This window comes from Podarcis muralis, chromosome 3 (assembly GCF_964188315.1).
Source record: "Podarcis muralis chromosome 3, rPodMur119.hap1.1, whole genome shotgun sequence".
Taxonomy (NCBI): Eukaryota; Metazoa; Chordata; class Lepidosauria; order Squamata; family Lacertidae; genus Podarcis; species Podarcis muralis.
In genome coordinates, this window is record NC_135657.1 from 61,401,829 (window position 1) to 61,423,385 (window position 21,557).

Here is a 21,557-nt window from a genome sequence, read left to right on the forward strand (position 1 = left end):
TGGCAATTTTAAAGACTGAAGTATTTATTGTGGTGCAATTTTTAATAGCCTAGAGATTGCCGAGTGAGATGTATGAGGTTGTATGATAAAGTATAGAATATATTTATATGTTAATAATTGAACTAATTTTAGATGAGTTTTCAGGTCAATAACCATTGATGATACCATGCTGTGAGCAATAGTCTTGCCTTTCCCGATTTCATTAAACTATGTGTGTCTGTCTGGACTACCTTCTTCTGTGTTGATATAAGCAAAGTCCCTCATCATATGTAGCAGCAATATGAACTATTTCCTTAATATTCCCTTAATATTGCTGGCTTTGTCTCCAGAGCAGTGTCATTAAAATTTCATGCATGGAGTATTGGAAATAAACTATTTGGTATATTCAGTGAGTATAGAATGTCATAAGAATACTTAGTGAAACTCATGCCTAGAGCTTATTTCTAACTTATTTAATAAAATATTGCTGAAATTTTGTTCTTTGCATACTGTATGAGGCCTATGGTGTTTCATTTTACTATGAATTTACATTTCTGTGACTTAAATAAAGGCTTTGAAGCCAACAGGATGTCTCCTGGTTACATAACAAAATGCATGATTTTATGGAAGAGCACAGGGCCTAGAAAATTTGATGCAAAGAATCTCTACCCCAGGAATTATATAGCTGTAAACGATCAGAAGACAATTTATTCTGAATCTTTGCACATGCAAATGGGTCTTTCGTAACAGACCACTAAAACTATTTCCTTCTTTACTTTTAAAGCACAATAGACACGAAACACAGTACAATAATTCCAATAGTTAAAGCTCTGTTACTGGTTTACAGCCTTAAGCTTATTATTTGGGTTGGTTTAAAACACAAGAAAAGAAGGGATGAAACCATATAATAGGAAGTACAAATAATCTAGAATAGCTCATCTGGCCTCCATTCTGTTTGCATCTGTTGCTCAGGATCCTGTGTGTGCAGTATAACAATGGCTGCTGCATGTAAACCTGCTCACTGTCCTGCTCACTGCAGCATGGCCAGGCTCAACTGGGTGTAGGACAAGATGATGTTTAGACTGGATACAAGGCGAGGTGGGCCACAGGGTTCTGTCTAGAGCTCTGGGAAACACAGAGCAAGCTAAAATTGAGCTCTTCTCCAGCAGTAGCACCAGGTACAACATAACTCTTAGTGCCACCTGTACTGCAGGATGCTGCTATACTTAAAAGGACTCAACCTTTTTCTACAAAACTCCTATTGCAACAGAGCAAGGGAGGGTCAGGTATTCTAGGGTCTTCTAGAGAGGCTTTAGGGTCTTCTAGAGAGGATAGCAGTGGCACATTCTTGGGCTGGGAAGAGACCGCAGCCTACCCCAGGTTCATCTGGTACCAGTGCCTCTGGGGTTGGCCCTGCATGTTCTTCTTTCAGCCTCTATCACCTGATGAGGAGTCTGACTCTCAGTTCATGACACATATGTGTTAAGATCACCTACAAAGACTCTTCTCTAGGTGCTCTGGTTGCCTGAAGACTGGTGGGTGGTGTCTGCTGACAGGACCTTCTCAGTTGTGGTTCCTAGTCAGGGGTGGGGTGCTTGGGAGTTTCATATTTTTTACCTTTAAGCGCCACAGGAGGACCTTTATATCTTCCCAGAACTTTGTAAAACTCTAGTTTAGCTTGATTTTATTTTGTGGCCTTGCTCATGTTTTCTCTTTAATCAAACATTGTGTTGTTGTTTTTTAAGTTATATTGTCATTGGTTAGTTGTTGTTTTTTAACTGCCAAAGATAATACAATTTCAAAAAATTAATAAATAAAATTTTGGCAGTGGCCATGATATATTTGTTCCCATGGAATCTCATGTGACAAAGTGTCCATTTGCATTACCTTTAAAAAAAGGGGGGGGGGAGTGACTGCAAATGAAGCACCTACCAGAAGCAACAGGTGTGCTGGACTCAGTAACAGCTCCGGCGGAGGCAGTGGAGCTCACCTGCTGGACAGTTCCAGGGCTAAAGCAGTGGCTCTGAATCTTGCTCACATTCAGAGAACACTTTCCAAGTTGACTGGTCTGCTGAGGGACCTGATCCTATGCAGATAGAGTGCATAGGCAAAGAACGCTTTCCTATGGCTGTGTATTGTCGGTGAAAATTGGGAGCTGCCTGAGTTAATTGATGGATAAAAATATATCGGCACAGGAAAAGGAATTAAGCAGATGGAAGTGTAAATCATTGCCCTGTTTGTAATAATAAATGTTTGTACTCATTGATTCTTTTAAAAGTAGCTTATGTTTGTAAGAACATTTCCAGACTACATCAGGGAACCCTTTTTCCCCACATTTATTTGGCTGACTCTCTCTTGAAGTGCTTGTTTTTGGACCATGTTCAAATACAGCAGCTTAGTCTCTGAATTTAACATTTGGTGCTTTCTGCCAATTTTAAGGAAGTGATTAACCTTGAACTTCCCACAAACAATAAAACCTTTTCAAATACTAGTGGATTTTAAAGTTTATTAAATCCCCATGAGGCGTTCATAGAAGAGAGCTTCTCTCTTTGGAAGATAGGCAGAGCTTTATACCAAGTTATACCAATGGCCTTCTATCTCAGTATTGTCAACTCTGACTGGCAGTAGCTCTTCAGCATTTCAGAGTGGGAGTCTTTCCCACTGAGCTATGGCTCTTCCCTCTTGAGATGCCCCCCTTCTAGTATTGGACCATCTGGTGTGTACAAGTATCGTTATCTTAATTACTATCCATTTCTTATGGCAGTGGTTTGTGTTTCATATGTAGTGGGGGCAATGATTGAATAGGGAGAATATGTAGGAAGAAAAGAGATGGCAAGAGGCAATAAAGAAGGACTGCATCTTTCATAATGGCAGCATGTACTTGGTTATCAGGTTGTGTGTATTATGTACTAGGATTTAAAATAAAACTTGCTCATGTAACTCAAATTCTACAGCCTGCACAAATAGATGTAACTGCTCATTCTGCACAATCCATTCCACTTCTAATAGCCATGGAATGAGCAGAAGGCCCTGAATTTCTGGCCAATGGAAATCCCGTTGAACCCCTTCTCTGCAGAGTTGCACTGCGTAGTAAATTTTGCCTTGGCTTTTGCAAGGTTTGTGTGAATAGAAGAAAGGTGGCTTGACTCAGTAGTAGTGGTCTGATTAACTGATATTCTTTTCTCCCTCTTTTTGTTTTAGTATCTGAAAACTCCAAAGTGGTGCAGGACAAAAAAGCTGCTCCATCCAGCCGCCCCACCTCTGCCGCTTTAGGACAGAATGCCAGCAGTGCTGGAGCCAAGCCAGGTATCAGTTTGGGAACTTTTCATTGCTTTCACCGGCCTGGAGATGTATTTTTAAAACCCCTTTAACAATGTATTTCACCTCTTCCACAGGTATTTTCAGTCACAGGTGTCACTGAACTTTTAATTACAGACGGCAACCATTTCATGGGGGCGGTCTGTTTCTGGTCCCGCACGCATTAGCAGAGCATGTATAACTGTGCCCCCCCCCCCAATTCTGCCTCCCGTTCCTCCTCATTTCTGCCCTTTTCCAGATCCAAAAGGACCTGCACGTTAGCGATCATGCATCAATTGGACCTGTATTTTCAGATATAGACAAGAAACATTGAAACAACATAGGCAAACTGATACTGTATTTGTATATTATACTATGCATTTACATAGAGTGAGAAATAGTTCTTGCAAAGTCATGAAACCCAGGGAATTGATGTTCCCTTTAACGGCGTACTGTATGTACAGACAAACTATTCCTTTGCAAAGCTAAACAATACAGCTTAGGGTCAGTCATACCGTGACCAATCTCTTTGTGAGTGTGCTCAGATGCACTTGGGTCTCTGCACTTCCAGTGCTGAGTATTGTAAATGTATTTCATAAGCACCAGGTGAAATGAAATTCTGTATATGCTCAGGCTCACACTCCAGTTTTCTTTTGCTTACTTTACAGGATTCAGAGAACAAATACACTCCTAGGCTTTACTGAATATATTGTCCTAGCTGCACATTTCCTTTTTTTCTACCCTCTGGCAAGCACAGTGTTAAACGAGTCAGGAAAGAGTTCACTTTAACAACTGTCTGAATGCCTTCTGTTCTTCAGCTCAGATTTGAAAGGCAGTTCATTATAAATTGTGAGAAATAAAGGACTCTCAAATCCTGTGAAATGTTTCATTCCCCTATTGCATATCTTAAATTTTATATATCGAGTGACAGGACGTCAGCTGGTCAGTTGTACCCATAACACAGTTGCTGGCACCTGGGCATTATGCCAAGTAATTAACCTTTCATTCAGTACCCCTAAAACAAAAGTTATAAAGGCAAGATCTATGGCTTGTGACAACAGAGGAAAGTAAGTCTGCTTAGTTAAATAATGCCACCATCTTTGAGGTCTGAGAAGTACTGTGTATGAAGAGTTAGCTTTTGTTCTTGAGATCACGATGGTGTACAACATATGCTTTCACATGTGGTTTGCATGTAACAAAGCATGCGTTTTCTGGTAAATGCTGCAGTGTATACAGACTGTTGATATGTAATTTGAGCAGTTTTTTGGACCAGGGTTTTTAGCACTGAGACGCGGGTGGTGCTGTGGGTAAAAGCCTCAGCGCTTAGGGCTTGCCGATCGAAAGGTCGGCGGTTCGAATCCCCGCAGTGGGGTGCGCTCCCGTTGCTCGGTCCCAGCACCTGCCAACCTAGCAGTTCGAAAGCACCCCCGGGTGCAAGTAGATAAATAGGGACCGCTTACTAGCGGGAAGGTAAACTGCGTTTCCGTGTGCGGCTCTGGCTCGCCAGAGCAGCGATGTCATGCTGGCCACGTGACCCAGAAGTGTCTCCGGACAGCCCCCGGCCTCTTAAGTGAGATGGGCGCACAACCCTAGAGTCTGTCAAGACTGGCCCGTATGGGCAGGGGTACCTTTACCTTTTACCTTATATTTTGTTAAGAAATAGCTGAAAATAGTCCTTTTTTTAGCACTAAATAAATAAATAAATCCCTGAACATCTAACACCTGAGGTTGGATCTTGAGAAATGGTAGTGGAAGAAGGGGTGTGGAAGGTGACTTTCTGACTCCCTTCACCACCAGTCACCCCCAAAGCCTTCAAACAACCTCACATGAAGGTCAGGAAACCCTATTGAATAGGTGGAGCTTCAAGATAGGGAAATAAAGATGGAGAAGATAACCCTGAAAACTGGACAGAAGCCCCTTCCATCTACCCCTTCCATCACTGGTGTTTCTCTGGATCCAACCAATGGCCTGTTAAGTTCCCACATAGGTAGAAATTCAGTGTCTCAGTAGTTTCACTTCACACTGAAGGGTGGAGCTCATGTGAATGGTTGCTGGTCTATAAGAGAGAGAGAGAAACCCTATATATATATATATATATATATATATATATATATATATATATATGTTTTCTATGTGAAAGGATTTTTATATGGGAACATCCAGTCCTACCTGCTTTCTGAAGTGCTGCAACACAGACAGAAGCTGACCACCTCTTTGGGAACCGGGCCTTAAGTGTTATTCTAAGAATTAATTGGATGCCATTCACAGTGGTTCTTTTTTTTCTTTAGACAGAGAGATCCCAAGTTCATAGCAATTAAATATGTGAAAGTGATGATATGTGGAAGGTCTTAAATGATAACATTACAGTTGCTTGTTAATTGCTTTTAGAATGTTGCTTTTTCTAATATGACATCTCAAGTCTTCTACTATTTTACAGACCCTGCGCCAGTACTGAAAGTTGATGAAAGGCAGCGACTTGCTCGAGAACGGAGAGAAGAACGGGAAAAGCTGTTAGGTGAGTCATACTCAATGTACTCTTTCTAGCTGGTGATTCTCGTCAGTTATAACATGCTTGTCATTTGACATCTATATTATACATTTAACAGCATGAGTTACAAGACTATAATTAAATGTGTACTTTTAGCCATTAAAAATAGTTCATGGAATTTAATGACTAGATCTCTGAGGTCTGGTCAACACATGGTCCTAGCACATAAGTTGTACATGTGCTGGAGCATAGACATGTCCTCCTCACATATGATATTGTGTACAGAGAGGGATTTGTGTTCATACAAGAAAGTTCAGCATGTGGTGGAAAAGAACATGCCAACCCAAGTCTTGTTGTCAGGCCTACATCAGATAAAGTGGTGTTACTTAGCACGAGAAGTACATATTGTCATTAATCTGAAAAAGACTTTTGTGTGTCTTGGTTCTACTCAAATAATAAGTGCAAACTGGCAGGAGCTACTGCAGGTTCTAGAATGCTATTGTCAGCCTCCATCCATGACATTTCAAAATAACCAATGTCTTTGCCTGCAATAGGAAATACATTGGAGAGCCATGTGAGCCTTCCACCTGTAGAGGGCACAGCAGAAAAGGCTGTCTTGCCCCGTTGCTGCCCACCTCTCCTCAGGTCATGGGAAGGACCTCTAAAGACTATCTCAGTGTACGGACTGGTTGCCGTACATTTTCTTATTGTTCACATTTGAAAAGGAAGCTTTGCACCTCCTGCCAGGGTATTTCTTCTCTGAAGTTCTAAGGTTGAACTCACAGTGTCCCACAAAAACATAAATGCTTCTTCCTTTATGGAAGAGGCAGAGGTCTACTAAAGGCTCCTGCTGGAGGAAAGGAGGGAAGATGGTTTTCACCAATTTTACTCCCTTCAAACCCCCAATTCTATTTCCCATACTTTTCCAGAAGGTTTTTCTCTCCCTCCTACTTCTGGTGAGAGTGTCCTGTGAAAAGAGTTCTACTTACAGGAGCTCTGGATCAAAGTCATCTTGTTTTGTTTTGGGGTGGGTTTTATTTTTGACATGGTTTCATAGCAAACTAAAATATGATGTATGCAGAACCTTCTTATTGCAATGGTATTTTAAAGATAGTCAACATGGTGAGCTCTAAATGTTTATAACTACAGTTCCCATTATTACTAAAAATTGAGCAAACTGGTTGGGACTGTAATCCAACAACATCTGAAATGCAGCACTGGCTGCCCTTGTTCCATAAGAAGGATCCTGTTGGATCAGGGTGAAAGATCCCTCTAGTTCAGTGCTCTGATTCCCACAGTAGACAATCAGAGGCCTTGGGCAAGCAAAGCCTACAAGCGGCACATGAAGGTAATAGCCCTTCTTCCTGTAACAGCTCTTTGACGACGGGTGTCTGGTGGCATCTCACCTCTGAACCTGGAATTTCCATGTACAGTGGTACCTTGGGTTACATACGCTTCAGGTTACAGACTCCGCTAACCCAGAAATATTACCTCAGGTTAAGAACTTTGCTTCAGGACGAGAACAGAAATCGTGCAGCAGCGGGAGGCCCCATTAGCTAAAGTGGTGCTTCAGGTTAAGAACAGTTTCAGGTTAAGAACGGACCTCCAGAACTAATTAAGTTCTTAACCCAAGGTACCACTGTAGCCGTTATGGCTAGTAGACTTATCCTCTGCGATCTTTCCTACTCCCTTTATAAAGCCATCTAAGCTAGTGGGCATCACCATATCTTGTGGTAGCAAATTTCATACATTAATGGTGCACATAGTGAAGACATACTTCCTTTGTTTGTCTTATATCACCTGCCATTGGATGACCTGAAGTTCTGGTTTTATGAGAGGAGGAAAAAAAGATTTCTGCCTGTTTTCTCCATCTTGAAGTCTGTTCCCTTATGTTGAAGCTCCCCATATAGAAGAGAGAGTAAATTGAGATCTACTAATCAGCTAAGTTAGTTTCCACTAATTAATTTTTGAGAATTGTTGTTTTGTGAGTGTGCTACAAATCCTGGAGATTCCCAGTCATTTCACAGATCGACCATTTCTGAGGTTCTTTGGCTAGGAACCATGAGGGTTAAGCAGGTTTGAACATATTTTAACTTTTTCTGAACTGCCAACCATTCAAAGGAGGAGGAGAAAAGGTTGTTTTTCTTCTTATGTGAATGCAAAGCACAGTGGCTGCCACTCTCAATTTTGTGAAAAATGTCTTCCTCAGTATGATGTCTGTCAACTTGCCATATTTTTAAATAGATCATAATGGCACATTACAGTTGCCTGCAGCTGACCCTGCTGGTGGTGTTTCTTTTGCATTTCAGAAAGAAGGGTAGAAGGCAAAGATACAGTTATTTCACACTCTAATCAGACCCTGCACACTATTATATTTAGACCATAAAGCATAATTGCATTGGTTTGAGAGTACAGATAAATAAGCAGTATAAAATTAACAGCAGATAAACAAATTATCTATCTATTTACCTGTCAAATCTGTAAATCATATGCTCTCTCGTGCATTTGGACATACATTTCTGCAAAACAGCTGTGTTTTTCATGTTTCTTCTCTTCCGTTTATCTTTGCTTATTCCTTGATAATTTTATTCCATGTACTATAGAACATGAAGTTGTCTGGCACTAATCCAGGCTGTTCATCAGTCAGTCTGGTTCTCTTTGATTGGTTTGATCATATTGCCCAAACTCTCAGGATTCAATTGAACAGCATGGCTCAAACTTGAAGGGACAGTGCAAGGCACCAGAGAAAGCAAAATAGGGACTTGAAGCAAAAGTTCCATTTCCATCTTGGGGTGGCGGGGATACTATGTGAAGTGTCCCTCATATTTTACACCCAGTAAGTCTAGTCACATGCCTTGGACACCTTCAGACTTGAATCCTGCAGTGTGGTCTGTGTGTGGCTGCCCTGGAAGAGTTTTTCGAAACTGCAGCTGGTGCAGAATGCTTTCTGGTGTCTATTTCTTGGACCATGTTACACTGGCCTTATACCAGTTGTGCTGGCTTCAGATTCATTTCAGGGCCCTATTCAAGGTGCTGGTTATTACTTAGAAAACTCTTAAATGGCATGGGACCAGGATAGCTGAAAGACTCCCTCCTTCCATATGAATCTAGCTGTGGTTTACTATTTTTTTTCCCTGAGGGTCCTGATTTATGCTGAGAAGGTGCTTGTAGCATCTAGCTTATCAGTTAAGTAGCTTTCCAAAGCCCAGGGCTCTCCTGTTGTTTTGAACTTCAACTCTCTTAAATCCCACCATGCACAGGAAATGAACAGGGATTATGGGAATTGTAGGCGAACAACACCTGGAGGATGTTAGGTTGGGGAAGCCTGGGTTAATGCTTTATTTTTATTTTATTTTTGGTTTAATACTTTATGGTTGTTAAGCTGACAAGTCATGTTCAAAGGTGCTTTCCTTTTTCCTGATAGAAAACGTAGCAAACTTCCTGCTCCCTTTGTGTAAACTGTTCTTAGAATAACACACACACACACACACACACACACACACACACTATTAGCAGACACCTTACACAAAAACAGTCCCAAAGCACAACAAATACACAACATCTTGATACTGAAATGACAGCACCAGCATAAAACCAGGTATCAGGACAATGGAGCAATGATACAGGGCAAACCATAAACAGAGGAGGCACAGAGTTCTTTTTATCTCCTGTTTCCCTTTTGCGCAATTTCCATCCACATACATTTCAGAGCTAGCTTAGAGCAGGCCTTGCACAATCGCACTGGGCTTCTTGCCCTCACTATGCAGGCCATCTGCATGTTGCATATGTTGTAAGACAAGCCAAATGTAGACAAGCGCTGAATGACAGATGAGATTTGGAGAGGGGGTAGCATTATTAACTTATGGCTCAGTCAATATTTATTCCCTGAAGCAATATTGACTTACCACCCATGAGTTTCTATCACTTGAAACTTTTTTCATTTCAAAGAGCAGCATTTCTAATTTATTGTTAATAATTATAACAGCTTTGTATTAAGGATTTTTCATAGGACATCATGTATATACATTTACATACAGTCATTTCTTTAAAGACCAACAGCAGTAAGATACTTCTGTTAAGCTTTATTTTCTGGTATAACTAGATCCGGAAGAATATATATCAAACCCTTGAAAAATAGCATCCTTTTGATTTAGTTATTAAAGGTGGCATCCTTCATCAGGATGCCTGCAGTAAAGGGCAAGATGGCATCGCCTTCCCACTCAGTGTACAGAAGCTGACTGGACTGCCAGTTGAATCTTACTTCAACCCTGGCAGCGTTATCCAGCTCGGGAAATATGGATGTCTTTATTTAAGTTGATGTGTTATTTTATTTTATTTTGTTTTGTTTGCTTGCTTGCTTTGTATATGGTGTGGTATAACACCCTACTGCTGCACCTTTGGGTTGTTAGTAACGGTTGTTATGCTACAATAACTAACAAACAAACAGACACTGGTGACAATATAGCATTCTCCATCTTGTGTGAGGCAGCAGGCTTGTTGAAGGACTCCTGGCTGTGCCATGTAGCATGCACTCCTCTTTCTCCCATCAGAGGGCTGCAGCTACTGCCTTTCCAGCAATTGCCCCTCTTTTTCCTAATGGTAGCATGCCGTCCAACATCCCAGTGATGAAAATGAAGATGGCAGTTCCATCCGCATGCCCTGTATACGTGTGTGTGTGTGTGTGTGTGTGTGTGTGTGTGCGCACAGCCTCGGTCATGGCAGCCAAGTGGAAACTCCACCTTTAGGGGCAGTCTACCCACCACTCCTCTCCACCAGCACCAGGCACTGAGCACAAAGATTCTGAATCCCCACCTATCTTCCCTGCCTGGTACTTGAACTCCATGGAGCCGTTGCCTGGCATGCCCTGCTAGAAGCACTCCTTCTGGCTGGCAGCAGGAAGGTGAACATCCTGCAGGGCTGGCAGTGGTGGGTAGGCCTTGATGAGGACCCTCTGGGTGCCCCCAAGAGCAGCAGCAGTAGCCTGCTAAGACGGGACTGTGCACATTTCTCTCTTATTTAAAATGTGCCAGCTGACTTGCGTGGCACCCAAGAATGAGCATCTTTGAGTTCCTTACTCTTGCAGGAGACCAAAAGACAGGACAATCCGGGATCCAATCAGAAGCCAGGATGGCTTTTGTAATTCCGGGATGTCCTGGTCAAAACAGGACAATTGCCGAGGGCTGGCCCTGTACAGTACAGAGCTGAATAATAATATCCAGCTTCACTCCCCCCTGCTCCTGTCAGGTTAAGCTGTGTATTCAAGTGTAGTACAGTAGTAATGCTAATGTTTCTGTAACTGGAGGAACAAGCGATTCCTGTTTTGCTGTCTGGATTATAAATTATTTGCATTTTGAAATGAACCGTAGCCCGAAAGTATTTGCTTAGATAATCAAGACGTAAGCTAATTTATATAATATATCATTGCTTGCAAGCTAGAATCTTACCTAATGCCATTGTGTTCTGCTTCAGTTCATTCATAAGAAGAGATTTTTAAATAGCTCCATTTCTCCAACTACCCAGCCGAGATTTGCAGAGGAAGATTCTTTGAGATTTCAAAGTGTAAATTAATTTCTTGGCATTCACAGTAGAATCCATAACTTGCCATCAATCTATAAGACAAAACTTATTACCTTGTTGGCAAGCCAGTGAGGGGTGGTGGAAGTTTAGATAAAAATTGTATCAATTGCTTTTTTATTTTTAGCAACTAGAGTTTCAGGTCACCTTCTGAAAATGTCCCTTAATCAGAGCCAGTCTATCCTGTACTCTGTTATCTGTTCTCAGGAACTGCAGCAGGACTAGTTATATATTGATCTAGACTGCATTTTATTTTATTTGTTTTGTGTTTCCTGTGCATTTTAATTTTGTTGTGAGCTGCCTGGAAATGGCAGGATATAAACTGTTGAATAAATTAAGAATATAGCATATATAATGGGTGTTATTCAAGTCCATGTTTGCACTAGTGCAAGAATCAGCACTAGCACAAGGGGGTTTCCCCCCTCCTGCTCCCCCTCACTGTCCCCAAATATGCTCTGGAGGATACGGAGAAAATTCAGATTTAGGGGAATGTAAGGGGAGGTGAAAGAAAGAGATGGTTTCATTGTACGAGGAGAAATTCTTGCTCCAATGAAACAACCTGCTTAGCACTTCGTTGAATACAACCTATTATTATAATGCACTATCATTCCTTTAGGGATAAACAAAAACTTACTCTAAAAAGTTGATAGTTGTGTTGTTTTTTCCTTATTAGTGTGAAATGCTATACAAATTTAAGAAATTTTGCCTAAGCCTCTTTATAAAAAAAAAAAATGTTACAGATCTTCCACCTTGTAAGTACGCTTAGAATCACATCCTTAATGCTCCTAAACATTTTAGGTTCAGAGTATCTCAGAAAATGCACCCTAATTTCCAGATCCCTTCTAGGGATGTTATGAAATTACATTCATGAAGACTTCCCATCAGATACTGTCTGTGTGTGTGTGTGTGTGTGTGTGTGTGTGTGTGAGAGAGAGAGAGAGAGAGAGAGAGAGAGAGAATGAATGATACCTGAGAGCAAAACATTTTTTTTTAATGTCCTAAAGTTACAAAATTAAAATTAAAAATTAAAAGCCTAATACTAATGGAGGCAATGTTGGCAATTCTCAATCTCTTGAAAGTATGTATGAAATAAATAATAATGGTTCCCTTGTCCTTTTTGCAAAAATAACTCTTCTTAGATTATAGTTATTAAATGCTAAAGGAAAGTATGTTTCAAAACATCGTTGATAATGTGGTAATTTAGCATCTTTTAAAACAACGCCAATGGTAGAATTTCCGCAAATTCCCAAGGTAATTCCCCTCTCCCATCCATTATTATGCAGAAGGGCTGTTAGTACATGTAGATAACACAGAGCTAGATGGACCAGTGGTCTGATTCAGTATAATCATGCTCCACTCTAGAAGGTTTTCATAGTGTCCACTTACTGTTAATTTTTAGTACTTGGATATAGAATCCAACTTCATAGCTATTTATATCAAAGCAAAACATCACCAATCATTGAATTTCTAGTCATGGGTAAAATAATGTACAGTGGTACCTTGGGTTACAGACGCTTCAGGTAACAGACTCCGCTAACACAGAAATAGTACCTCGGGTTAAGAACTTTGCTCCAGGACGAGAACAGAAATCGCACGACGGCAGTGGGAGGCCCCATTAGCTAAAGTGGTACCTCAGGTTAAGAACAGTTTCAGGTTAAGAACGGACCTCCAGAACGAATTAAGTTCTTAACCCGAGGTACCACTGTAATAACCAACCTTATTGCAACTAAAATGGGAAATGACCTTAATACTAGAGTGCTGTTAAGGTGTTCAAACTGGGAATATTGCCAGGCAAACAGCATTGTAAGTGAAATTTCCTTTGTTGCTATTTAGCGGCAAGAGAAGCTGCCTGGGTAGAAAAAGAAGAAAGAGCAAGGCAATATTATGAGAAACACCTAGAGGAGCGCAAAAAGAAATTAGAAGAGCAGAGACTAAAAGAAGAGAGAAGGCGAGCTGCAGTGGAGGAAAAACGCCGACAGCGGATAGAAGAGGACAAGGTAAACGGAAGTTGAATTTCTTATGGGAAGTTGAATTTCCACCTTCAGCAGTGAAAACACATGTACTTTTTTGCCACTAGCATCAGTGTGGGCTCCTTCCTGCATTCTTCCCATTGTGTATACAGTTTTAGATGTATTTAGATTTTTGTTTGTTTGTTTTATTGCTGGTGTGTTTGAGGCCCTGGGCTCCTTTGGATGGAAGGCCAGGATATGAATTTAAGAAGTAAATGACTTGCAGGTAGGCAGGAAAAGTCTGTGAGCCTCAATGAGCAGCAATGACCACCCATACAGCAGGATGGGTGTACTTGGTGGTTCATGCATGTCTCCATTCGGAGTGGCTCTTTGGGCACGCCTGAAGATGAACGCATTGTACCCTTGTTGATTGCATTGTTGCTGTCAAAATATGGCTGTATCTGTTCAGACACTTAGCTGTGTGTTATCTCATTAGGAGCGCCATGAAGCGGTCGTGCGGCGCACAATTGAGAGGAGCCAGAAACCGAAACAGAAGCAAAATAGGTGGTCCTGGGGAGGTGCACTTCATAACAGCAGCAGCATTAACAATACAGGTAAAACAGGAGACCAGGTGTCTCAGCCTGGCTCCCTGTCTTTGTGCTAATATGGGTTTATGGACTGTGATTGAGGAAGCTTGTCCACTCTTCTTGCCTTTTATGCCTAAGCGCTCACAAATGAGAAATTGAACTAATGCTTTAAGAACTGACTGCTCTTTTTCGCTCCATCTGTATTTGCACTTAATTTGCTTTGTTCGTCTCTTTCTCTCTCTCTCTTTCTGCCTGTCTCTTCTCTGACCTTGTGTCTGTGTGCCAGCAGTCTTTCGGTCTAAGCCAAACTTTTGGAAACTCATGTACTTGCCAAACTTTATTAATATGAGTATTTTAGGGAAACAATGTGAATTCTTATATAAAAAGTGGAAGCGGGGGTTTATTTTGTTGTTGTTTTAAAAGCCAGTGTTTGGGGTGGGTGGGTGGGTGGCGGGTCCACTCATCAGCATAACTAATATTCATTAATATTGAAAAGATTTTTTAAGTAGTTTTCTCCTTTCCTCTGAAAAAATTCAGTTTGACAAAATATCAGGTACAAAATAAATCATGCAGTATTTTCCCCAAGCGCATTCTGTGTATGCAGGTGTCATGTGATGGCTTTAATTCTAAAGAGATGCCCAGTATGCTTTAACATTAGGAATTTGCATATATATTGAATACCTTCTTCTACACAAGCTCAATAATGGGTGTTACTGCCTTTATCATGAAACAAATATGTGTATCATTGCGCTTACCAAGACCAAGTACTTCATATTACTACTAATTTCATTGTGTTGCAAAATCAATAAACAGTTGCTTTTCCATAACAATGTTCTACTTACTCTCTTTGCTTCTCTCTTTATAACTTGTTTGCTGCCTTTTAAATTTTTCTTTACTTTTGAAAATCATTGTCTTGCATTCTGTCCCTAGGTTATTTTGTTGAATCATCATTCACCTTTCTCGATTTAGCAGGCTTGGAGTACCACTTCAGACCTCTGGGTGGTGCTAGAAAACCCGGTACATAAATCCCTGTGATTTTGTTGGTTTTATTTTTATCACCAGTAGTTTATCTCCTCAGAATAGGACCAGTACACCAGTAACTAAACCATCTTTCGTTAGAGACAGTGCATGCCTAACACTTGCCGCATAGACTAGAGCTGATAGATAGCCCCTGCCGCCTTCACATTTACCAAGCTATTATTGGGTGACTTAAAGAATGTGGCACAGCTTCTCAAAATACAGCATACAGTTTTGAAAGGATTCTGTTTATATACAGTATTTGGACTCTTCTCTCCCCCCCCCCCCCCCACTTTCAGAAGAAACAACATTTTCAAAATTCCTTTTGGGGGAATATAGTTGTTCAGTTCTTTTTTTATCCTCCTTTCTCCCCACTTCCCACCTCTCATTTACAACTGAAATCCCTTTAAACTGCGCGCTTACCTTTCCGTGCTCTTGAAGTAACTGTTAAGTTCTCAGCATAGCACAGCTGCTGACTTTGCAGCACTGGAAGAGAAGGGTGGTGCAGCGTGCATTCTCAAACCAAGCCAGCATTTAAGGAAAGTAAAATAAACCCCATTACAAAGTATGTGTGCTACAGATTGCCCTTCAGATTGTCATTCAATCCTCCCTCCCCTCTCTCCAGACATGCAGTTTCTGTCTATCCAAACAAACATGGCAGATGGCATTCTGGTCATGTCTGCTTCAGTGCTCTCTCCTAGCACTTCTTAATTTTTCCTTTCTAACCTCTCTCACCACTCACAACAGCTTTTCGCAAAACCCCCCTCCCAGCCCCCATGCTTTCTCCTCACACTACTAGTTGCTTATTTTCTGTTATAGAAAAAAGAATGTCATACTAAAATTGCAGATTTTTCTGGCCTATCCTGTTTTTTTTTTTTTTTAAAAAAAAGGCTGGTGGTGGAGGAGAAATTTCACTCTAGGATTGCAAAATGGCTAGGATTGTATATCATGCTAGTGGAAATGGTGGAGAGGATAAGAAAAAGTGGATATGGACAATGAAAAAAGTCCTAATAAAAAGTGGTATATAGGTGTTGGTATAATGGCTGGAATGATTAGGATAGTATGACATTTGTCCAAATGGCCATTCAATAATGGATGCTTTTGGTAAGGCATCTATTGTATGTGACACCAACTTTGGTGGAAGAACCCTCAAAATTACGTATTTGTTTATATCCCACCTTTTCAGACAATGATAAAAGAAAACAATCGCATTAACGTTTGAAACACACATATAAAACGAACAAACAACAAATATGGGCAGATATTCCTATTTGCTTCATGGCACAGGGTTAGATTTGTGTAAGCCTCTGCCCAAATAAGTTCTCAAATATATATTTTTTAAATTTTTATATATGTTAACTGGATTGATATTTAGCATGATATAGCATTATATAAATAGTTTTTATAAATAAAAAAGTCCATTAAATCAGCTTTATATCCTCTATAATTTATTTACAGGAATTCTTAGAACTTTGAGTCTGCCTAACTTTTCGCCCCCTTCTTTGGTCTCCTTTCTTGGCATGGTGTGCTGGCTGTATTCACTCCTGTCTCATCTTAATAATACAGGTGCTCATGATTCTGAAGCATCCTGGTCAAAAGACTTACTTTCTTCTGGTTTGCATGACACATAAGCGAATATGTGGCTTCCCGAGACTGAAAATTCAGGCTCCTGGAAAGAAGCTTGCAGCCCCTTTGCCCCTGCTATGTCTTCTTTTTGCTCCTACTACATGCTGGGCTACACCAAGCTTACACTTAGTCTATTGTCTGAATCGGGGCCTGTGGTTAAAACCTTCTCCTCCTTAACCATGAGCTGTAGCCAAGGTTTGTTCATGCAAACCAGAACTTAGTAGCCAAATGCTCTTTTTAAACAGATTTGTTTTTCTAAAGCCCAAATACGGGTAGGCATGTTCAGTGCTTCTCTATCATTTCCCCATATTTCCTCCAGGCTTACTGCATCACCTTTTTTGTAAGCACAATGAGATGGACACGGAAATCTCATTGTGTTTATTTATTGCCATTTCATTCAGATTTGTCTCGTTAAAATGATGTTTGTTTGGCTGAATGAATAGTGGTGGCAACCTGACATTATATCATTTTGTGCCCAGTCTTTGAGTCACCTACAAAGTCCCCTGAAAGTCCTTCCTGTTTGTTAAAGGTGCCATTTGATAGGAAGAAAACCTATTACTCTGGTATACTTTTCCCTCTAGAGGACTAGGAAGTTGCATTTCTGCATGCGGGCTGTCAATTAGCATTATTTCCATTTGTTTTAGATCCAGACAGGCGATCTGTTTCAACAATGAACCTTTCGAAACATGTTGATCCAGTCATTAACAAGCGACTCTCCTCCTCATCTGCAACATTACTAAATTCTCCAGACAGAGGTACAGTTTTTTTAAAAGGAACAACTGAAAGGAAAGAGCTAAAATGTTCTGTAAAACCTCAGCAACTATTAAAGGCACTTTATTTACATTGCAAAGAGGAAAGAAAAAAGCTTCCAACACAAGACCATATTTTGGAAAGAAAAAAAACACCACATATCTGAAATATTGAAACTTGCCTGAATCGGTACACTTAGCAAGTGCTAAAAGCAGTGCTTCTGTCAGGTTTTTTAGTAAATGAATTGAAAACTAAAGAACCAACTCATCTATCTCTCCATACTGCATGGAATCCATTTTAATTTTTTGAACATCACCACTAGACCATACTCATTTGGTCATTTTATATTTTTTTAACCACTTAAAAACAAGTTATTGAATTTCTCCAGGGCATTCAGATAACTGGCTTAAGTTGGGTAAGAAACTGGATATTCAGTGACTCTGTGATCTTACACAGTGACTTGATTTGAAAGATAAGCTTTATTCCAAATCATATTTCAGTCTTTCGGCCGGAGGTGGGGGAGTTCAGCTAAATGAGATGCTTCTTTCATTTTAATGTTTTATTGGACATAGAACAAAAAATGGGCCTGTCTCATATGTTCTTTGCTTAGAAACCGATAGATGAAATATACTATCTCAGTGTTAACCAAAAATATCCAGAGTGTTGTAATCTGGTTTGTTGCAGATACTCATTTTTAAAATGTAGGTTGATATTTATTTATATTTTTTTTTTAAAAAGGTTATCAATTATTACAAGACAGTATTGTGAAACTGGTTGGAAGGTCTCATATGTTTGGTAAACCCAGGCTGCAATCCTATACACCCTTACCTGGGAGTAAGTACCATTAAATTCAATGGCACTTGCTTTGGGTAAACGTGTAGGATTGTTCTGATTATGTCTTTGCAATCTGTGGGGTTTGCTTTCAGTATTTGTGTGTGCTTTTCTGCATGTATGGCAACATATGTGTCCCCATGCTGTGTTGTATGCTAGGCTGACAGTTCATATGCTGTAGCTTTGAAACATTGTCAAAGAGTGACTGATCTGGCTGTAGCAACCTCTTAGGTAGCAAAGTACAATTTCTCAAGAAAAATAGTTTATTTCTTTTCTATATTAATGCACAGAAACTTTCAAAGATTCCCTCCCCCCCAAAAGTTAAACAAACCTTTTTTAAAGAGAAGGGTTAAGATTTATGATAAAATGTATTGGAAGTATAGCCAGAAAAGAGATACACACTTCCTATTTATTGCAAAGTGCTGTTTGTAGATAAGTGTGCCCATTTTCAAATCACGAATTGAGCTTTGAAAGGAGTGGTTGTAATCCCATGTGTTTTGCTCCTGAAAAGCGCTCTCCTTAAACTTACTTTCCCAGTTCCCCAGTACATCCATTCCATGACAATTTAGACTTCTGTATGTTCAGGCAGAGGGACGCGGGTGGCGCTGTGGGTAAAAGCCTCAGTGCCTAGGGCTTGCTGATCGAAAGGTCGGCGGTTTGAATCCCCGCGCCGGGGTGCGCTCCCGCTGCTCGGTCCCAGCGCCTGCCAACCTAGCAGTTCGAAAGCACCCCCGGGTGCAAGTAGATAAATAGGGACCGCTTACTGGCGGGAAGGTAAATGGCGTTTCCGTGTGCTGCGCTGGCTCGCCAGATGCAGCTTTGTCACGCTGGCCACGTGACCCGGAAGTGTCTCCGGACAGCGCTGGCCCCCGGCCTCTTGAGTGAGATGGGCGCACAACTCTAGAGTCTGTCAAGACTGGCCCGTACGGGCAGGGGTACCTTTACCTTTACCTTATGTTCAGGCAGAAGTGTTCATGTAATATTTAAATGAATGTGGAAACCTAGTTTTGCTGTGAAAATGCAATGATTTTCAAAGTTGACTCTTGTCCTACCAAACATGGTCCTTTAGATTCCCAGCTTCAGTTGTCGGAACATGAAAGGGTTCTGAAGAGCTACCTGGGTGTCATTAAGAGTTTTACCAGCTAGGTTTCTTCATATTATCAGAGATTATAGCTCTCATAGCCCTGGTGGCATTGCCTTTGAGAATGCTTTGACAGGAACTATACCAGTGGTGGGTGGAGCCAGAAGCAAAAGTGGGTGGAGTCTCAGATGTATTTCCCCCCTCTAGTACAGCTAGTTTGTCTCAAATACCTCTCTCTATCTTGGATCTATTATCATAGTTCAAGGACACATTCCATCCTGGCAAAAACAATCAGGGTGCAAAGCAGAGCTAGAAAGGGTTGTGGAGGATTCCATGGGCCAGGTAGAGAAGTCTAGAGCAGGCATAGGCAAACTCGGCCCTCCATATGTTTTTTGGGACTACAATTCCCATCATCCCTGATCACTCGTCCTGTTAGCTAGGGATCATGGGAGTTGTAGTCCCAAAACAACTGGAGGGCCGAGTTTGCCTATGCCTGGTCTAGAGAGCTGTATTTGGCCACAACGCCTGAGGTTCCCCATCTCTGATCCTAGAGCAGTGAGCTGGGCCACTGTGAAAGCTAACTCTCCACCCCCCTCCCATTGCTGCATCCTTGTGCACTACTTGACAAGCCACCTTTGAATCTGAGTCTCAAAAGCAGTTTTCCTTCTGACATGACATGATGTGACACTGGTATTAAGTGGAGGAAAACTATGTATGGAAAAGCTCTTCTGTAGTCCTAAATTGCATTTTTGGATCATGGCTTTAAATATGAATTGGAGCCAAGTGTCATATTTGCCTTTTAAACACGAGCGTCTTTTGAGATACCCAAAGAATTAAATGCAATTTTAAGGACTATCAATTATGTATTCCCCCTAAAGGGTCAGATTGTCATCTATCTTCTCCCCCTCCATTACACAAATCTATGGCTGGCAGAGCTATACAGAAGAATTCCAGTTTTTTCCTATTTGCCACTCCATCTGCTGCATCTGTTACTAAGTTGGTAGAGCATGAGACTCTTCATCTCAAGGTCGTAGGTTTGAGCCCCACATTGGGTAAAAGATTCCTGCATTACAGGGGATTGGACTGGATGACCCTTCTGGCCCCTTCCAGCTCTACAATTCTATGATTCTAATACAAGAAGAGCCTGGCTAGACCAGGCCGACACTAGTCCAGTATCCTGCTGCTCACAGTGGCATACTAGATGGCTGTTGGTAGCCCACAAGCAGTGCATGGGTACAACAGGAGCAAGCTTGCTTATGAGCTTCAGCAGCTGATGTTCAGAGGCATACTCCCCCCAATACTGGAGGAGGTACATAACCATTGTAACTAGTAGCCATGGATACTTTCATCCATGAATTTGTCCAACGCCTTTTTTAAACCGTGCAAGTCGGTGACCATCATGTCTTCCAGCAGTGCCTTCCATATTTAAGTATGTGCTCTGTGGAAAAGTAATTGCTTTTGTCTGTCCTGAATCCTCGCATCATTCAGCTTCATTAGCTGATCCTTCATTCTGGTATTATGTGAGGGGAAGAAAAAGTCTATCGAGCCACATTTTCTCTGTGTGTGTTTGTGTGTGTGTGTATCTACTGTATTTTTATGTGTGCTCCGCTGTATTTTTATGTGTGCACCCTTTGTCCTCTGCTCTTGTGGCTGTGCGGCATCTATGGTGTAGAACGAAAACCTGATTCCTGTGGCCCACCAGATGTTGTCATACGTCAGTGCTCAGGGATGTTGGGAGTTGTGGTCAAGGAACACCTGGAGAGCCAGCAGTTCCCCACCCTTGCTCCCAAAAATGGCGTTGCCTCACAAATTAGACTCCAGATGGCCCTTAGCTAGGTCAGTTTCAGGAGCTAAGCTGTGATGTGCAAAAGCATGGCTATGAAGCTGGGACATTTTATTTTTCTCTACAGATCCTGCACCCAACAACGACCCCCTAGCTCAAAATATGAGGGGAACTTGCAGTCCTATCCTATGGATGTTTACTCAGAAGTAAATTCCCTATGCATAATAAATAGTACTAGTTTTTGGATCACGCACACACACCCCCGCTCCACTTACTTAGCTCCATGATGATTTCACAACAGGATTAGTAGAAAAAACATATTGTACAGAAAATGAAAAATAGCTCTCTGAACCAACTGCAGGACTGTAGCCAAACTGGCTTTGTTTTTAGATTGCATGGGTGGACTCAGCACATCGGCTCTCCACAAACCCCACACATAGTGTAATCTGTGCCTGTCCAGGAGGTGAGATCATATTGAGATCAACATAAATTGTACTGTCTGCAAAGCCCAAAGTTCTTTGAAAGCACAGGTTCTGCAACCTGATATAAGTCATATCGAAGAGGCCATTTGAGCTTTTGTCCAGCAACACCAAAT

The 21,557-nt window shown here is 41.2% G+C and overlaps 1 protein-coding gene across 6 annotated transcripts in view; it reads left to right on the top strand.

Moving 5' to 3' along the window:
- The window catches only part of MAP7 (microtubule associated protein 7), a 99,704-nt gene that overhangs the window by 54,781 nt on the left and 23,366 nt on the right, over window positions 1-21,557 (top strand). For 4 of the 6 annotated variants that reach the window (XM_028723516.2, XM_028723515.2, XM_028723513.2 and 1 more), the window contains exons 2-6: window positions 3,181-3,285; window positions 5,714-5,791; window positions 13,172-13,335; window positions 13,784-13,901; window positions 17,162-17,272. In XM_028723516.2, the coding sequence (XP_028579349.2) occupies window positions 3,181-3,285; window positions 5,714-5,791; window positions 13,172-13,335; window positions 13,784-13,901; window positions 17,162-17,272 (576 nt within the window). The remainder of the gene's footprint in view (window positions 1-3,180; window positions 3,286-5,713; window positions 5,792-13,171; window positions 13,336-13,783; window positions 13,902-17,161; window positions 17,273-21,557) is intronic. The other 2 variants (XM_028723517.2, XM_028723518.2) reach the window with 1 other exon arrangement.